The sequence below is a fragment of the Trifolium pratense genome, linkage group LG3, assembly GCF_020283565.1.
Source record: "Trifolium pratense cultivar HEN17-A07 linkage group LG3, ARS_RC_1.1, whole genome shotgun sequence".
Taxonomy (NCBI): domain Eukaryota; kingdom Viridiplantae; phylum Streptophyta; class Magnoliopsida; order Fabales; family Fabaceae; genus Trifolium; species Trifolium pratense.
Window position 1 is genome coordinate 29778589 of NC_060061.1, and position 19744 is coordinate 29798332.

At 34.3% G+C, this 19744-nt stretch overlaps 2 protein-coding genes across 4 annotated transcripts; one reads left to right on the plus strand and one right to left on the minus strand.

Annotated features, from left to right (window-relative positions):
• Positions 1-5209: 5209 nt before the first annotated feature.
• On the plus strand, positions 5210-6379 carry LOC123914931 (tetraspanin-11-like). Its single transcript, XM_045966093.1, has 2 exons — positions 5210-5688; positions 6053-6379. Exons 1-2 carry the CDS (start codon positions 5239-5241, stop codon positions 6377-6379), a joined length of 777 nt encoding a protein of 258 aa, XP_045822049.1. The 5' UTR covers positions 5210-5238.
• An 809-nt stretch (positions 6380-7188) lies between these two features.
• Positions 7189-16748, minus strand: LOC123919072 (probable acyl-activating enzyme 17, peroxisomal). 3 transcript variants are annotated; one of them, XM_045971294.1, is made up of 14 exons: positions 16105-16748; positions 14005-14134; positions 13652-13920; positions 12126-12330; positions 10353-10393; positions 10138-10263; positions 9893-9966; positions 9598-9818; positions 9232-9326; positions 8916-9132; positions 8460-8585; positions 8292-8390; positions 7711-7923; positions 7189-7629 (listed from the first exon to the last, which is right to left on the minus strand). In XM_045971294.1, exons 1-14 carry the CDS (start codon positions 16350-16352, stop codon positions 7519-7521), a joined length of 2175 nt encoding a protein of 724 aa, XP_045827250.1. In that variant the 5' UTR covers positions 16353-16748; the 3' UTR covers positions 7189-7518. The 3 variants fall into 3 exon arrangements, 2 of the variants coding, with proteins under 2 accessions (XP_045827250.1, XP_045827249.1); XM_045971293.1 differs by having other exon boundaries at positions 8292-8585; positions 16105-16504; XR_006813016.1 differs by lacking the exon at positions 7189-7629 and having other exon boundaries at positions 7782-7923; positions 8292-8394; positions 16105-16501.
• Between the last annotated feature and the right edge of the window lie 2996 nt (positions 16749-19744).

The window sequence follows — 19744 nt, forward strand, 5'->3', positions numbered from 1 at the left end:
GTGGTGTTGAAATCCTTTGTTCAAGCAATTTCATCCTATGTATTTCCTTATGAATCGTGGTGGATAAATGGTATAGAGGACATGGTGTTTGTGTGAGCTGGCTGGTTTTCTTGCTCCTATAACTTTAAGACTTCTACATTACAACATTGATTCCATAAGAAATACTGTAGCAAACTTTAAGTAGTTGAAACCATTACCATGTGTATTAATCAAATTGTTTGAGTAATAGCAAACTTTAACGTTGTTAGAACACATTTAAGTTCACTTTTAACGAAACATTCAATAGTATAACCTGTTAAAGCTTTTCGATGAGTTAAAAAAAGAAAAACTACATTTTTTTAACCTTAACTATCTTTAAAAATATTATAGAGGGCGTTCCCCCTTGTCCCTGAAATGGAGTGGATCTGGACTCTAAAAATTATTGCTTGTAAGAATTTATTTTTTTCTACCCCAACATTTATCACTTTATCCCAACAATTAAAATTAAATTGATGAATATGTCCTTATATATAAGGTAAAACTAAAAAAAAAAATCATCACACTTTTTTAAAGTGTGCCGGTATGAATATATATACCGGTACACTTTCATGTAAGTGTCCTGGTATAAATTCATACCGGCAAACTTTTAAAAAAAGTACCGGTAACAATTTCAAACCGGCACACTTTAAAAAGTGTACCGGTATACTGTTTTACGTTGTTCATTTATCAAACCGGCGCACTTTGTCTGTTTTACGTTGTTCATTTAATTTGCCTACAGTCACACTTCACATAAAAGTGTGCTGCTATGTTTTTTTTATCACGAATGAAAGGAAGATAAGATTCCAAAACTATTTCCTTAAACTTTTTGTGAAAATTAAGTTAATTTTTTTCCTGATCTAACTGAGATACTGTTGTTACTGTTTTGCATATCATTTGCACTGTTTTTCTCTGTTTCAGCACAAATGAATCTCCAGTTCAGACAAACACCTTCGTAAACATCGGTTAATTTTTCGCCTTTTCCTAATTGAATTGTGAGTTTTTTCTCTTTTGGGACTTTGCTGATTTTGAGTCTTTCGTTTTTTGGAGTAACTCAGTGTTGACAGATAATACTCTGCTGCACATAGACTTGGTTTCTTGCTATGCCTGTTGATTCTTCTATGATGAGTTTGAGTGTTGAGGAACGTAGTTTTATGAAGTAGCGAAAAATGTTTAAAAGGTAGCAACAAATTGGTTGAGGAATGAGTTCTTGTGCCATGGAACGAAGTAGCATGATTCAAGCCGTCATGGATGCATATGCTGAGAAAATTGAAGATGGTGAAGAAAACATGTTGTGAAATTGTGTTTTGTAGTTATGTTTCTGCTGGTATTTATTGGGGATCACTAGTGTCAACAGTATAAGGTTTAGAGAGAAACCCCCTTTGGAATTTGGTTGATCACTTCCTCCTCCTCCTCCTGTTTTCAGTTGTTGATTTTCCAGATTCTATATTTAGCCACGGTTATACCGTGGCTAACATTTTGCCGAAAATCTTTTTATAATTGTTCCGGTTTGCAATTTTTTTACCGGAAAACTTGACTATGCCATTCTAAAATTTTCCAGTATAGCCACAGTTTAGCCACGGTTTAACTGTGGCTAAACATCGAAATTTATTTTTTGAGTTTTCCGGTTTGTAACTTTGCTCAAATGTAGGGGTGAACTAAAATTATAAAAAGGGTATACTGGGAATATTGAGTTGTTTGTAGGGGTATAGGGTTAAATGTTGGGGTAGGAAAAAAAATTTCTGCTTATAAATATATCATTGAGTTCTATTCAAATATTTTTTTTATATCTTAATCTTAAAAATCTAGTAATCTTAAAAAAAAAAACAAAAAATATATAATATATTTAATTTTATATTTTTATACCAAATTAAATTATCATTATAAGATTTGTTTTATATTTTTTTTTATCAAAAAGATTTGTTTTTTATTTAATGATATGATTTAATTTGTTTTTTTACTCTATATATAGAGTCATAGGGTGGGGGTTGTCTCCAGTGCATTTTCTGTGTGCAATCCCATCCATCTATTTCCTTTGGCACAATTTTTTTTTAATTATTAAACAAACAATGAAAGACACAGATTCCACTGGACATTGTCCAGTACGGGAGAGAATCCATCCCCAGAGTCATAACTATGGTGAATGCTAGGGTGAGGAGTAAATAGGTGACTTACCAGTGAGACAATAACAAATATTTTTTTCAACCATCCAGATTAAATCAACGGTTTACATTGAAAGTGAACATGCGCAATTTTATTTTATTTTTGACTAAAGAGAACATGTGCAATTGTTTTCCAAAATCACATGGGCATTCTATTTTAGGATTAGGATTCATTAAAATCTCAATCTCAATCTCATGGATATTTGAGAAAAAAAATAATATAATATTTGATAAGTAGAGTTTTTACAAAAAAATAAAATATAATATATTTTACCTTTTATTAAAAATATTCCCTTCCCTCTCATCCATCTACTTCGAACCAAACAGATTCTAAGGAGGAACATACTCCCAGGTTTCAAGCCACTAGACCAACCAAATGAGCTACTCTTATCTATGACATTTGTTATTGTCTCACCTGTGAGTCACTTATTTACTCCCTTGGTAAACTTGTGTCTAGGTTGGACACAATTTTTTTCATTTGGTTATAAGTATAATAGGATATTTAAATTTAAAGTTTGATAAGTTTAAAAATAAGTCAATCTGACACATTAATCTATACTGTAATAGAGTATAAATTAAATTAATTAATTATTCATTGAATCTTAAAAAAACAAATATTTATAATTTAGACTAGAAGGAAGGAGGCTATGTCCCCGTGAGCTAGCTCAGTTGGTAGGGACATTGCACTATATGTGCATGAGTCCAAAAAAAAAAAAAGAGGCAGGAGGTCACCCATCCTAGTATTACTCTCGCCCAAACACACTTAACTGTGGAATTCTGATCGGATCCAAAGCATTAGTGCTGGTATGATCCACCTGATATACAATACGCTTTAATTGTATATATGTCTTTCATATGACATAGCAATTGGTATTTTTTTTTATCCTTTTTTTTTGGTTTTTGGACGAAATAGATATTTTAACTAACTTCGCTAGAAAATTAAACCAAAAAACTTGTAACAAGGTAAAAAATTAAATGAAATAAAAATAGAAGTAATAAAAGAAAAAAAATCGAAAAAGAGGTGCAACACAAAGACTTCTCAGGAGGTCACCCATCCTAGCACTACTCTCGCCCAAGCACGCTTAACTGCGGAGTTCTGATGGGATCCGGTGGTATAATTAACATGCTCTCTCGTACAACATACCTATCGTGTCTCCCAAAGCAAAGCTTTTCCTCTCGCATTAGTTTCGATCCTCGGAATATGTTAGATGGCTGCCATCAATGGCGGAGCCAGGACCCTAGGTTAGAGGTTGTGAATTATTTAACTACAACGGATAATTCTGATTATATAAATATAAATAATAGCATGACATAGTTATTTTTATTTTATTCTTGTATAAATTAATTAAAAACTATTTATAATTCTTCTTGTACAACTTACGTAATATGGTGGCAACATTACATCTTTAATCTCTTAACTTAATTTCATAAAACGATTGAGTTCTATATTTTCTTTACGTCATTTTTGTCTTTTTAGTCATTCATCTATGTTTTTACGTGATTTTTTAAGCTTTAATCTATGATTTTCTTTTATGGCATAAAATATATTATTATGATTGAACGCGAACAAAGAAAGAAAATTATAAATTTGAAGTTTGAAATTTATATCCAAATATAAAAAATGACTAAAATGTTAGAATAAAAAAAATTAAAAACTAAAAAGTTAACTGAAATTAAGTTAAAGAGGATACAAATATTTTTGGTGTCGACTTTTCATAATACACCCAATATCCTTATTTTTTTAGCAGTAAAAATCTTTTATTAACAAATTCACCATAGCATAAGACATTTTTTTAGTATAAAAAATATTTTATTAACAAATTCACCATAATATATTTTTGGGACATAAATTAGACATACGCGTTTGTCTGGCCCGCTGGTATATATAATTTGCATAATATCGTTGATATGTAAAGGAAAGATGCTACAATTTTCAGCACCTCTAACGTAAAGACTACAATCAAGTGTGGCTCCGCAACTTGCAAGCTTTTTCTATGTTCTTCATCTCTATAGTTTTCTTTGACTTTTTATCAATTCTGTTTGTGTCCAACTTCCCCTCCCCAATGTTTCTTCTGCACATCATGGCTTTTACGGTTGTCTTAGTTATCGATAAGGTGAGACTTCCTTTACCCTTTCATAATTTGAGAGTATTTACCCATCAACCGATGATAAAGGTTCTTTTGCACCAAATATTATGGACAAAATAATAGTATTGCTGATGGGACGGATTCAAAGGGGGGCAAGTCGTGGCCAAGGCCCCCCTCCCCCTCATACATGTATATAATATATATATTATTATGTCTCAATTATCTATTTATAACACTTTAGTTTAGTATTATGAATTATACTATGGTAAAAATAAATGACAAACATAAAACATATTTGAGGACCAAACTAACAAAGGAAAGATAAATCCGAAAATCAAAATGACTAACAAAAAATATGTTTAAGGCTCAAAATAATTGTTCTTATTTCCGGCCCCCGTACAATAAGTTTCTGGATCCGTCTCTGCTGATGCTGATGGTAAAGTGATGGTTCAAGAGACATGCAATTAGTATTTGAAGCACTTTATTTAATTCTTTTACGTATAGCTTTAGTTGACACCACTTATAAAATTATGGATTTTTTACCTTTAGATTATTTGCGTATCTTCTATAAATAAAAAAAAAGTAACTAAGCCACTAGGTTTGGTTTAGTGGTGAGGGGTTTGGTTGTATATACATTATTCGATCCCCAGCACATAGTAAACCAAAAAAAAAAAAGTAACTGTTTGTCCGCTCACTGGATATAGGCCGTCGTCCGATCTTAAATAAATGGTTTAGATTTAATACGGCGTGCAACTGTGGGATTAATTAATGCAGAGAATCCCACTCCTATTTCAACTTATCCCCTATTCAAAATAAAAAACGACACACATGACACAACACACCCGTTACTTTACTACCGCTACAAAGCAGTTCGTTTTTCCTTCTTCACACAGAAGCACCATTTTTACCAACCAACCAAATCCTCGTACGTTACATCACAAAACAATTCCCAATTAATCCAATCCAATAACAAAATGTTCCGCATAAGCAACACATTGGTTGGTACCTTAAACATACTAACCTTATTGTTATCACTCTCTGCCTTGGGTGGTTCTGCCTACATTCACTTCCACAAAACCGACTGCCTCAAAGTGTTGATGTATCCTCTCCTCTTCGGCGCCGTCTTCATTTTCGTCGTATCGGTTCTCGGAATAACTGGTTCAATGTTCCGTATTAATGAGGCTCTATATGCATACCTTCTTGCCACTTTCTTTATTATACTGGGCTTCATGTTGTTTACTGTTTTTGCATTGTTTGTCACTAATGGTCAAAAGTTGTCTCATAAAGGAATTCGGGAGTATAGAGTTGCGGATTTTTCCCTTTGGTTGCAACAATATGTTATTAATGACAAAAATTGGAATGATATTAAGACTTGTTTGGTGGGTGTAGGTTTCTGTCAACGGAATCACTCCGTAGTCGCGCAGGTTAGTTATACTTCCTTATTTGATTTTTAACTACAGGAAATATAATGTTGAACCTTTTTTTTTTTCTTCGGACAATACACAAGTGATAGATACTTGGATTTCGGACAATACCAAAAAATAAAATATCATAGCGCATAAGAATTAATATATTTATTTTGGACAGAAAATACCATATGATATGTGCATCAACACCAAGCATGATTCTAAATTGTGATTATAGTTCTGATTGTAGTTACACTGCAAATCTTGATGTTGTTGTCCAGACAATGCAACTGAAATTCTGGCTGCGCCAGTTGAGGACTACAATGTGAATCACAGTTGCGTATATAAAATAATGGTTTTGTTTTTGTATTTTAAATAACAGATTGGATGTTGTAAACCACCTTTGCAATGTGGATTCACAATGAAAAATGCAACATTCTGGGAAGTACCGAAAACAGGTCCATTAGTGAACGATACAGATTGCAGGACATGGAAAAATAGGCAGGACAAGCTATGTTACGATTGCAATTCATGCAAAGGAGAAGTGCTTGCCAACATAAGGAACCAATGGAGATATCTCACTATATTCAATGTTTGTGTGCTTATACTTCTCACTACCATATATGTCTTAGGTTGCTATGCCATCAGGAACAATCGAATAGACCAACATTTGGAGTACCATCCATACGGAATCACCCATTATATATAATATTGTAATTTGACTGATCTTGAAATTAAGCTTGTATGTGTTGCGACAGTTTTTAAAATATCTGATTTGGTGTACACAATGTTGAGACTTGTAATTTAATTTGTTTATGTCTCTCTGTTTTTGTTTATTTTATTTTATATGTCTAACATTTATTTTTATATATTAATAAAAAAATATGGTCAAACTAGATTATGTGAACAGTGTACATGGTCAATTTGCGACAGGTAAAAAGGAATGGATGGAGTATATATATAAATAAAAGACAAATTAAGAGTAAACAAAAAACACAATGAGAGCAATAGAAATGCAGACAAATAGGCTCAGTGCAATCATTTATCCAACACCTATCTTATTTTTAAAAATCATAATCTCCATTAGCATACCTGCCTCATAACTCTCTTTCAATTGAGATAATCATTACTGGGGAAGAATTGTTATGGCCTACGCAAGCATGGCTAATTCTTGTTCGTAGATAATTCACTATCATCTTTTTGCATACGTCCAGTTCTAGGAATCGTTATTTTATTTGCAATTCTTGTATTTTCTGGAAATCCTAGACGTTTCTAGTACGTATAAGACATCTAGAAACCATGTTATTCCAAATGTAAGTTACAACGGAGGAAAAGCCGTTACAGATGGTCTGAATATTAATAGCATCTATAATTAAAATTCTCAAAGACAGTGAACAGAAGATAAGATAAAAGAGGTGCAATGTAGTTTAATGACATAACAGTGGAATAATCGATGGGATTGACAATTTCTTTCAATGATGACAATGAATGCAGAAAACAAAGTCAGTTACTGGGAAATTTAGTGTGGCAGAGCTGTGGATTGATTTGCAGCAATTTACAAAGTTCACACTAGGCATGTGGTAGAAGAAGGATACATTTATAGCAGAATGAACACAGAAGAAGTGGTAATTAGAGATTACAACTTTGTGTCCATTGTCCATAAAAAAACAATGCTCTTATTCAAGGTTTCACTCTATTGGCAATCAGAGAGAGAAACTCCAATTGAGGTTTTATTATTAAAGATACACAATGGGATACAAGGGGAAGGTTTTTATACCCATTATTCTGCAATGTAATTGTAACAGACAAACTAACAGCTAGCAAAAACCAATCACCCCAATAATAATGTTATATTTTTGAACTTTGGTTATGTTCTGCAAGTTGTTGCCGCAAAACCCTTCTCATGACCTTGTTTGATGCTGTCCTTGGAAGAGATGGCACTGGTACTGCTTGAGAGACCTACACAAACGTGCATGTCTTTAGAACACTAAACTATATTGTGATAATGAATTTTATCAATATATGAAAATTAACCAGTACCCTGAATAATGGATTTAGTGTTTTTTGGAGAGCTGAATTAAAAGACATCCTCAATTTCAGTAAATCTTGTGGTGTGATGTTTGAATTCTTCAGTACAACAGCTACAGCCAATTGCTCAGGCCCACCACCAGAAGGCGGTATCCCTATTGCAGCTGTTTCCACGATATTACTATCTACTCCGTTGCATATGCGTTCAATCTCAACCGAACTCACCTATCAAAACATCATGAAATGTCAGAGCATGCTTATAAAATAGAAAGCGCACACACTCAATAAGAGAAACTAGTTATTAACATAGAAAAATAAAATAAAATTGAGAATCTACATGATTGTAACATGGAGAAAATTTATGTAAAAGTGCTTAACAAAACAAACTCTCTGTATCTTTGTTTTCTGTTTTCAATAACTATGCATTAATTCCCTAATTTCTATTCCAGAGATCAACAGTTTGTATTGATGCATTGATTGCACTCTATGAAAGTCAATTTCATATAATAATTTAGATTCATATGCCAATGAAGTGTCCACAGTCCTCTCCTTACTCTAACTAGATTATTAATTATTATCAGCAAAATAATTACCTTGATTCCTCCAAGGTTCATTGTATCATCTGCACGACCGTGCGCATGATAGAACCCTCTAGCTGTACGCTCAAATACATCTCCATGCCTCCGTAAAACCTGACTAGAGAAACTCAACTGTAAATATTCAGGAATCCCAGATATTATAAAGGAGAATGCCATGCCTACCTTTCCATTCCAGAGAGGCATCCCCTTGAAATAGACACCATAATGATCAGCATTGAGCAGTGTATTTGATGCCCCAAGCATAAGGGAGCCAAGAGCTAATTCACCTATTCCTGGAACATTTTCAGGCTGTAATAGAAAGGAAGATCAAACTTTAGTTTAAGTATTTAATCAGAACATTGGTTTGTTAAAGAAAGTGACACAATATCGCAGAGATCATTTTATTTTTTTGAAGCTTGGCAGACGCAGGATGGAAAATTCTAGAAAAAAAACAATACATAGAATTTCAACTGTCCTTGTAAGTGCAAGGAGAAAGACATAGTAGTCATCAAGGTTTGTCATAATTTTTTTTTAATAAGGTTTGTCTTAAGATTTATAACTAAGAATGTAAAAAAAATAAAAATCAGCTTTATGTAATCTATGCAATCGAGAACTACATGTTGAATGAATAGTGCTTACAGTAGGATGCCCGTCTTCACCAAGAATAAACAAATTGCAGCACATAGCTGGTGTGCTAAAAGCAGCCAATGACTGAGCCTGCTGTAATGATCCAGTGATAAATCCACCCCCAATCTCTGTACCACCACAATATTCAATGATTGGCTTGTAACGAGCTCTTCCCATTAGCCAAAGGTACTCATCTACGTTAGATGCTTCTCCGGTGGAGGCAAAGCAACTATATTTTAAATAATAGTTCCAATTAGATACTGCATAATCATAAACGGCATTCAGATGCATGCAGTATGCCTAGGCTAGTAGATTAAATAGTGCTCACCGAATAGCTGACCAATCATAGCCGGATGTGGAATTTGCATTTCTCCAGCTCCGTACAAGACTTGGAATCACACCAAGCATTGACACTTTAGCATCCTAAACAGGGTACAATAGTACTAAGATGAATAAAACTATATAACATGTTCGAAAATATGCCTCAATTTCAGCCTTCCCCTAGCCACCTTAATTGCGGCAACATTGGACTGCCTGCATTGCAGCCTCTAGCACCTTCCTTGTGCTTGCTGCGAGGCAGTATGTAAAGTGACAGGAACGTCTGAGAATGTACCAATCTATGAATATCAAATGTTGACAAGCAAAAACAGGTAAGGGAAGTGTAAAATAATTATACAGCAGGATGGTTTTATACCTGTACAAATTTGGCAAAGCCAGGCCCAAGTGGGTATCCATTATATAAAGCCATTGAAGCTCCATTAAGCAATGATGCATATACTAGCCAGGGCCCCATCATCCATCCAAGATTAGTGGGCCAGGAAACTATATCACCTTTACGAATGTCCAAGTGGCACCATGCATCTGCAGCAGCTTTTAGAGGAGTAATATTGGTCCATGGAATTGCCTTTGGATCACCTATACCACAAAGTCAGACAACAATGAGATTCGGGCCAGATTAATTTCAAGACAAAATACAAAATTTAACGTGCCTGTTGTTCCAGAAGAAAACAAAATGTTTGTGACTGTTTCTACTGGTTGTGCCGCAGCTATGAATTCCTTGCCTCTGTATGTTACATGATAAAAAATGAGAATTAAAAGAGACCATCAAAATCAGAACTATTATTCATGCTGAAGAGCACATTAGAATGTTGAAAAAATTAGAGGCATATCACCTAACAATATTTTCTTATTTCATAAAATATAGCTTTAAATAAATCGGAATTAAATTGCATACTTGATTCTATTGACTCTCTCCAAAAAATGACACCAAGAAAGGTCACCATTGCGCAGTTTCATGCTAAATCCAGGGGTTCTACTTGGGATAACAATTGCCATAGGTGACTCGGCATCCACAACTCTACTGCATTTGGGAAGAAAAACAAATAACAAAAGTGAGGAGACAACTCAACTAGAGGGTTACTTTACTAAACAGTTAAAAATGATTCTCACCTGTAAAGAGGGAGGGCTTTATCACCACGAAGTATGAGATCCTGATAAGTAAAAGAAAATAGTATTATTGATTGAATAGAAAAATTATTACAGAAGAAACCCCTGTAATCCCCAGGGCAAAAGCTCCTTAGAGGAGAGATAATTCTCTCTCTTCCCAACCTCTATAGGTTCTAACTGAAAGATGATCAAAGATAACCTTGCTCTCTCCTCGTAACCCATTATAACCATCTTGAGCGCTCCCCACATAATGGGGCTTCGGCAAGTCATTAGTTAATTGCCTATTTGGGCTCACCTTCTCATATTGGGTCCTAACAGTAGGCTCCATAAAACATGGCTGGAAAGGCAGAGAGGAAGATGTGAGAGACCAAAGAGAACGGTTGGAGAGATAACTCATCATGATGACTAGGATAATTTTGAAGAACTGGTTTGTACATTACCGAGGAAGAAGAGACATCAGTGGAATGATGATAAATGGACAACTCTTGGCAAGTAATTATGAACAGCACGAACAAAATCTTTTCTAAATTCATCAAGAACAACAAAGCAAATTTTGAGATGAGTTTTATTTTTTGAACAATTGAGATAAGTTTTATTCATGGTGGACCTTGGCAGAAAGCTAGAAAACTGTCATTTTAAGCCGTCATATCTGCCATGAAACATCGCAGTGCCGCCATCCTTCACAAATTGGTCATGGCAGTTGTCAAAAAATCTGCCACTGCAAACCACACTATGGGGCCACAATGGCCGATATTTGACGACACTGTGCAAGATTCATCAAAAACTCTTGGGACAAAGGACTTGTGTGAGTCATAACCAACACAAGTCGCCATAAAATAATAATCAATCGTAAGAGAAGTCACCACTAGCATGATTCATCTTGTGAGAAAGAAGCAAGCTACGAAATGATGAATTAGTAGGAAAGGAGTAGCAAGGCGAATCCTTCCAAGTTTTTTAACCTCAATGCTAGTATTGGAAAACAAATAAATACTAACAAAATTAAAGACTAAACTGAGATAGCTACCACAAAAATGGAAAAATCGAAATATTTTGGGTGATTTCTTGACAATCTTTGTTGTAGTTGTTTCTAATTTGTCACTGTTTTATCTAATGTAAGACTGGCTTTTTTAAATGTCAGCATAACATTGAGGTATACAAAGAAAGAAAGTTGGAAGATGATAATCATTCTGGTTCTTTGCACTAATGAATCATATAAGTGATTACTTCTCGAATTGATTCATTTTGGCTGCGAATTCTTTCCCACGGATGAATCGCACCGGTGGTGACTTATGTCAGTTATTACTTACACCAGCCCATTGCAGTGTAACCCAATCTCTAGTCCCAGAAGCAGTGCACTACATTATATATTATTTTTTGCTTTAAGTGCTTCTAGATAAAATCTTAGCTTGAGCAGGACCACTAGAATATTTGAAACTATCTCATAATATCATTATTATATCTCAGAATAAATAAAGTATCTTAAGTGATCTCTTAGGAGTGATCCCCACTTTCCAAGATGAAGATTCATCATATTTCATTATTTGTTTCCTCATTGAGTTAGGATTAGAAGTGTAATACTAGTTCCTTGAACTTGTTTCACATCAAATCATTACCAATTATTCAATCAGTATTCTCTCCTATTCCTTTCCTACCTAAAGTCCTAATAGCTTCAACAGTAATAAAACAATTTAGTTGGGAGATGTAAAAAAAATAAAAATGAATGTCTACAAAGAGGGGGGGTGGGGGGCAGTCATCAAAAGATATTAGGGGTTATACCTGAGTAAATATGACTTTTGCATTTGATATTTTAAGCCTGGTTGATATTTCACGTGCTGCAAAACTATCCGCTATGGATACAACAACATAACCAGCAAGAACGATAGCTAGGTAGATGACCACAGATTTACAATTCATTGGCATATCAATCGCAATTGCAGATCCTTTCTCCAGACTCAGAGATTCAAGAGCATACGCAACTAACCTACAAGGTAACAGAAGCAACATAGTTTCACTTCTTTTTTTTCAATACTTGGAAGTTAGAACTACAAAAGTTAATTGTAGACTAATCACACTGTGGTGTGTGTGTGTCTATATATATAGACATACATAAAAACTTAACAGTTAGTTGTTGTGACTTAGTGATGAGAACAGGAGTGAGAGAGGAGAAGGACAAATGCTGCTTTGGCATTTTTTTTAAATGTAAAATTCCTCCTAACATGCCCCAACCATAAACCCTAACATTTTAAATTTTATGGTTTTTCTTTTTGGGATTTTTGATCTCGTTTGAAGGTGCAGCCCTGTCTAGCTCCGACGACCGCTACTCTGGCCACTATAGCGATTGCTACAGCTGTTAAACTATACGGCTTTATACTCAGGTACTTGCCTATAGCAATCTATGACTTATGGTCAAGAATAAAGACGACAGATGATATACAAAACAGATTTTCTATTGCAAGCTATGATTTATGGTCATGTTGATAGGTGATATCAAAACCAAATTGATAGAAACAGGAACCGACACTAAAAGCTGATTACAAAACCAGGAAGCAAAGCTTCTGTTAAAATGGTGAGTAGTGGATCACTAAGAACGGTCAACAAAATGGATGTTGAAAGGAAATGATAGATTGAGAGCTGAAACTAACGGACCGAGCCAATGATTCCACAATCCTGCGATGCCATGCCTCTCAACTACTCTCACCTCCCTTCTTAGCGTGTCCTCCTCCCCATTTCTGTTGTTGCAAACTGGATATCCACTTTTATGCAGTTCGTTTTCTTCTTTACATCTAGTTGCATCCTTATTTTTCTTGAACTCTATTGTGAGTGATTAGTCTGACATTAGATAGGATTGAGCTTAATAAATGATACACACAAATTGTGAACCATAAAAAGTTTTTGATAAAGATGTTGTATCCGGATCTCTTATTTGTATTTTTGCCCATTGTTCCTCTATGTTCCTGGACTCCCCAATATATTTCTCCTATGACCTATCATAATCCTGCATAATATCCCTCGGCCTATTCCTCTTCATCCTACTCTCCTCTCTCTTCTCTAAAAGAAACATGTGTTAAAGAAAGGACCAGCAGAAATCAATCATGTTAACCATGGAAAGCGAATAGGTTGAGTCAGGTTGTGCATACCTAGCTTTAACAGAGAGAATCTGATAAAAAAATTTAAAAACAATTACTTTATAAATGTCATGAATAATTATAATATGAAGATATACATTAAACAATTTATAGCCACATGAATTAATAAGTATAAAAAATATCTAATGACAAATGTATAGGCTATTTGCAGCATACCAAACCTCTTGACGCAACTCCTCAAGTGTCATCCTTTGTAGAGGGAGATCATCCTGTAGTTCATCACGCCATATTATAACTGTGTCATTTAAACTTCTTGTGCCATTCAAATTCAAGCAATTCTGTGCTGGATTAATAGATGCTCCAGGAAGCCATTGACCACTTGGGTATGATGATGAACCATCCTCATTCGGGTTGTCACGTAAGATGCATTCGGGTGGTTTAGAAAATGATATGTTCATTTCATCCAGCACAGTTTTCCAATAAACCTGAAATAATACACAACAACATTGACAAACACTGCAAAGAAATTGAAAATTTGAAAACAAATATTAAGATTATCTTGGATGGACCTCGGGGTTTGAGACTGAAATTTTTTGGAAATCAGCAAAGCTTGTAATTGGATCCTTATACGCCGAACCAAGAAACTCTTTACCCCTCCTCTCTAGCAACCGGCCAACATTTGTTAAAGTAACACTTTCCCTAATCACAAACAAACCAAAGAAGTTTATGACCTTTTACTTCATAACTTCAAAAATACTCCCTCCGTCTCATAAAAGTTTTCCTATTTGAGTTATGCGGTTCTTAAAAAAATGACTACTGGTGTTGATTTTAATGATAAAACTAGTGTTTTGTTTGGAGGTTAGCAAAAAATATTCTACCCACTAGAGAAAACTTGTGTAAAAAAGGGGTGCAAATTGAGCATATGTGTCCACTGTGTAATTCTGAAATGGAAACAACTGAGTTCATGCAATGTAATTTTGCCAAACTAGTTTGGTTCTCATCTAGCCTTGGAATCCATGTTCCGATCAATTCTTCTCTAAACAAATGGCTGTCATGTTGGTTGAAGGAAAAAGATAGCTTAGGAGCCCAATTATTTTGTTCTATCATGTGGAAAATGTGGTTTTTTAGAAACCAAGTTGTGTTCCAACAAAAAATTCCCACTCCCCCTGATATAGCTATTGCAGCATTGGATATTGTTCATGAATTTAACCTTGCTGTTCCTAAGAAGTCGAAACAGAGGCAGCAGCATGCCGCATCTGAACCGGCTGCAACACTTTGTTCTCATCTAATTCAGGTTGATGCAGGTTGCTTCCCAGATGGTTATACTACTTTTGGCTGTGTTATTAAGGACTGCTCTGGCATGATCTCTTTCTCAGCCTGCAGGAAGGAAAATTTGTTGGTGGATCCTCTTCTTGCCGAAGCTTTGGCCATTCGTTGGTGTCTACAAGTAGCAAAGGACCAAAACTTGAAGGAAGTTATAATCCAATCTGATGCTCTGGTGGTGGTAGAATGTATTAGAGGATCTAATTCTATTGCTTGTATTGAACTTATAGTTACAGATTGCAAACTCCTTATGAGTACTTTTAGTAGTGTTTCTATTAATTATGTTTGTAGAGATTTGAATGTTTTAGCTCATAGGCTTGTTGGTTATGCTATGCAAGTTGGTTGTAAGTCTTGGTTGGGTTATGCCTTTCCTTTAGAAGACTCTAGTGTTATTTGTAACTCTTCTGTCATTTGAATGAAGATGTTTGAATTTCAAAAAAAAAAATGATAAAACTAGTGTTATTTACTAAAACACCCTTATTAAGTGAAGTAATAAAGTTAGTTAGTGTATAATATTGGAAAAATAATAAATGTTGCATTGATATTCTAAAGTGACAATTCTGAGATAGAAAAAGTACAAATGAGACATTTTTTATGAGACGGAGAGAGTATTTCAAAATTTCAGTCATTCAATTGAAACAGCTTCTACAAGAAATGAATAGGCAAAGCATATGAATAATTAGTCTCCACTTAAGTTAATTCACTTTAAATGAGAAATAGAAAAATTATCACAGGTACTACAGGGCCTAAAAGCATTAACACATGTACTACATTAACGAGGTTCTCACATTGACAATAATCAGATTTGAATCCACACCAGCATCAGTTGAACCCGTACCAATTAGATCAACCTTAATGATTAAAAAATCACAACATTGAAAGTTTTGTGATCATTACACATGTAGCACCAACACTTCAGATTGAAGGCGTGTTCGGTATATGACACTGTGCTGGTGTTGGACACCAACAAGACATGGGTGCGTGCGGTTACATTCGGTCACTTCAAATTTGAAAAATTATCATCAATCTCTACATGTGAGTGCCTCGTGTGTAGTACTTGTGGCCGTTTGGATTAGCTTATTTTTGAGCTTATTCAAACAGCTTATGCAATATAAATTAGGTTGTATGTTATTTTATAAGTACACAGTAACTAAAATTGTACTTTTATAAGCTATTTTAATGTAAACTAGCTTGACAAACTTATAATAATACATAAAAATTTCATAAACTGTTTGCCTAAGTTCAAAAATAAGTTAATCCAAACGGCGCCTTGATAGTTTATAGTAAGAAACTATGAAATTAAGCTAAATGTTTGATGGATAATAATATTAGAGAAGAGAACATACGGGTCGGGTATCCAAGCGGGCGGGTCAGGGCCATAATCCTTGAAGCAACCATAGTAAAGCATCTGATGGAACGAGAAGGGGAGTTCTGGGTTGAGGATGTTGGTGGTGATGTTCTGCCACGTGGCAGGTGCATCATCAGTTCCAATTAATTCTGTGAGACTCTGGTGGAGAGTAGCAGCGTGGTCTCTCGCAATTCCAAGGGATTCAATATCCGAAACAGAGATAGAAGATAGCGATTTGTAAGCCATAATCACAACTCGCTCACTTCAATTTTCTACACTTTCTAGTTCTTCCTTCTTTCAATTAAACCTGAAATCAAAAAAGTAAGTAACTCATTAGATTAGATAGATATAGTTAAAATTCAAAGTAGTTTCAACTTTCAACTTTCAAAGGGTTTCTACAACTATAATATTAATAGTCCTCCGATCCTTTTTATAAGCATCACTTTAAGAAAAAAATTTGATTCTTTTTATAAAAAAACTTTGATCAATTTTTAAATATTTTAAATGTATTAAATGAAATAACCATGAAAGAGAATACTAAAATAAGTAAATTAGTTAAATTAAGAATAAATAAATAAGAATATAAGAGTATTAAATGAAATAATCATGTGCTTCGATTTGGAAGGAAATGAGTATAAGACCATCTCCGATAGTGGATACTTATTTTTTTAAGTACTAGTACTTAATGGCGGATTCTAGGGTGAGATAGTGGATTAGGTCCCTCACCAGTGGTCAGAAAACATATGAGAACCAATAGATCAATCATGATCAAATTTGGTATTCTACACTAGATCACAACTTTTTATTTTATTTTATTTGAACAAACTTTTTTTTGTCCTCCCCTTCTGTTTTCATCAAGCAAACCGACCACCGCGTTGTCTCCCAACTCCGCTGCCGTCGGACAATCCTGACTCTTTCTTGAAGCTCTTATAATTCATGTTCTAATCACTTCCAATTTTCCTCAAAATTTGAAGTAAACACAATCAAACCTCGTCTAAGTTAAAAATCTAAGCCCCCCACTCTCAAATGTATAAATTTTTTAAAGAAATATACAATTTTTAATTCTGTACAAACATATAGTAATTTTCTTTTAGAGGGAGAAAAGATATGTGAAAATTAATTTATGCAAAGAGAGGTTTTCTTTTAGATCTGAAGATTTTTGCTTTCCTTTTCATTCCAATATAAATTATGAAGATGGAAATTTCATTTTTTTTTAATTAACAAACCATTGCTAGATTGGATGAAATGAAGGGGAATGATTCTTCAAGAGAAATTGGAGTTCTACTTCTTACAGTGTTAACGCCAAAGAGATTGGAGTTCTACTTTGAACTAGCTTCGAATCTTCCATCATCTACTTACGAGTTATGGTAGTTATCGTTGGTGTTGCGGCGGTGCTGGTCGCCGTCATGGTGGTCGGTGGTGCGAGTATGCGTTGGTGTAGTTTTCGTCAGAAAAGTTGAAGTACTTTACAGACTTACAATACCAACTACCAAGGAGGTGTATGACAGGATTGTCTGTGCACAAGTATACATGTTCTCTATTTTAATTTTGACAGATCTAAACCATCGATCACATCTGACGGTAAAAAATTAATAGTCCATCAGTGAGAGATATGAGATGGTGTCTCACCCTAGCATGAGCCGTACTTAATAGGTACTCCCTCCGTCCCAAAATATAAGGGAAAATTGGTCAACCAAAGTTGATGTATCTAGTCCAAATTTTTAACCAAATACATCAACTTTCTTTGATCAATTTTCCCTTATATTTTGGGACAGAGTAGTACTCCCATTGGAGTAAAACACAAAGAATATCTAATAGGTACTGGTTCTACACAATAAGAAGCGGTACCTATTTTGTTTTTGTGGATTCCATTTATAATAATGTATAGTTATTGGTGGGATTTATTTATAACTTTTTAAGAGATTTGAGTTGGACGGATTGAATACTTATTAGGTACTATTATTAAAAAATTATAAATAAGTGATGTGTAGACGTGAGGTCCAGTTTAGTACTCAAAAATGAGCATCTCCATTATGGATTCTCTAATGTAACCTTTCAATTCAATATTGCACCTATGATTGGAAAACAATGAACCGTGATGATTCTTCTATAAGGACACCCAATTCCAATTTCTATAATTCTTATTCTTATCTTAATAATTTATTGGGTAAATAGGGTTTTACCCCCCTGCAAAATAGAAGAATTTTGCATTACCTCCCTATAAAATAAAAAGTTGTGATTCCCCCTCGTAATATTAAGATTCTTTGTTTTACCCCCTGAATTGACAACATGGATTTGGAATCTTAATTTTGCTGACATGGCAACCATACGTGGCTTTTTTTTTACACATGGCTTTTTTTCCTGTTTTTATTTATTTAATTTTTATTTTGCCACATATTGAGCTATGTCATTTAAAAAAAATAAAAAATAAAAAACAAAAAAGAGGAAAAACAAACAACAAGAAACATCAACAATCTTCACCACTCTCATGTGAAGAACAAACAACAACAACCCATTTTTTCATTCAATTAAAAAAAAAATCAAAACAACAACAACAAACTTCATCTTCAATCTTAAATTTCATCTCATCAATTCAATCTCAAACCCATAAATCCAAAACCATGAAAAACTCATAAGTTTCTCAATACATAAAATCTCACGGTTCATTCTCCACCACCAGCCACCACCACTGTCGTCGTCCATCTCTCTTTCCCACCAATTGCATCTCTCTTCCTTGCAGCATCACTCTCACTAATTTCCGCCGATTTTCAGATCTGAATTTTGTTGTTTGTTGATTTTCCAAAAAATTAAAATTAAATCAGAATTATTGATGTTTGGAGAACATGTGTTGTTGTTATTTTTCTTGAACTTGTAATTGCTAACCCAACTCATATCCTTCACCAAGATCAAAGGAATGAACACGTGAGAGGTAGAGACCAGGAAGGAGAGGGATGAAGGAGTTGATTATGTTAGGGTTGTTGTTGGTGGTGGTGGTTATGGAGGAGGTGGAGGAAGAGTTTGAATTGGAGGAACCGTTGAGATGATGATTTTATTTTTTTTCGATTTAGGGATTTGAGATGAAAGTTGCTTCCTGAGATTTGATATGAAAGTTGTTTTTTGGGAAAAAAAAATTGTGGTATTTGAGATGAAGATTTTTTTAATTTTTAATTATTTTAAATAACAATGATTTGGAATAATTATAATAATAAAAATTCTAAGAAAATCCACATATGCATGCCACATCATAAAAAAAAAGATTCTATGTCTAGTTGGCGAATTAGGGGGGTAATTGAATGAATCTTTATATTACAGGGGGTAATCACAAATTTTTTTTTTTGCAGGGGGTAATGCCAAATTCGCTCATTTTGCAGGGGGTAAAACCATATTTACCCTAATTTATTTACTTTCTCCGTACCACAATATATGTCACTTTGACACTTTTATGCATATTAAGAAATGTAATGTCCCCATGAGCTTAGCTCAATTGGTTGGGACATCAGCATTTTATATGCAGGAGCCAGGGTTCGAACCCTGGACACTTCACTTATCCATCTTTAAAGGTGGAATTTCAAGCCACTAGGCTACCTGACCAAAAAAAAAAAAAAAAATGTAATTAATGTTGTATGAAAAAGAGAAAT

Excerpts from the sequence above, each read along its gene's own strand:
- LOC123919072 (XM_045971293.1), bottom strand. The coding sequence starts at position 16,352 with ATGGCTTACAAATCGCTATCTTCTATCTCTGTTTCGGATATTGAATCC. Across the intron at positions 13,921-14,004 it reads TTTCAGTCTCAAACCCCGAG|GTTTATTGGAAAACTGTGCT; the intron begins GTCCATCCAAGA and ends GTATTATTTCAG. Across the intron at positions 9,133-9,231 it reads TATGATTGGTCAGCTATTCG|TTGCTTTGCCTCCACCGGAG; the intron begins GTGAGCACTATT and ends TTTAAAATATAG.
- LOC123914931 (XM_045966093.1), top strand. The coding sequence starts at position 5,239 with ATGTTCCGCATAAGCAACACATTGGTTGGTACCTTAAACATACTAACC. Across the intron at positions 5,689-6,052 it reads ATCACTCCGTAGTCGCGCAG|ATTGGATGTTGTAAACCACC; the intron begins GTTAGTTATACT and ends TTTAAATAACAG.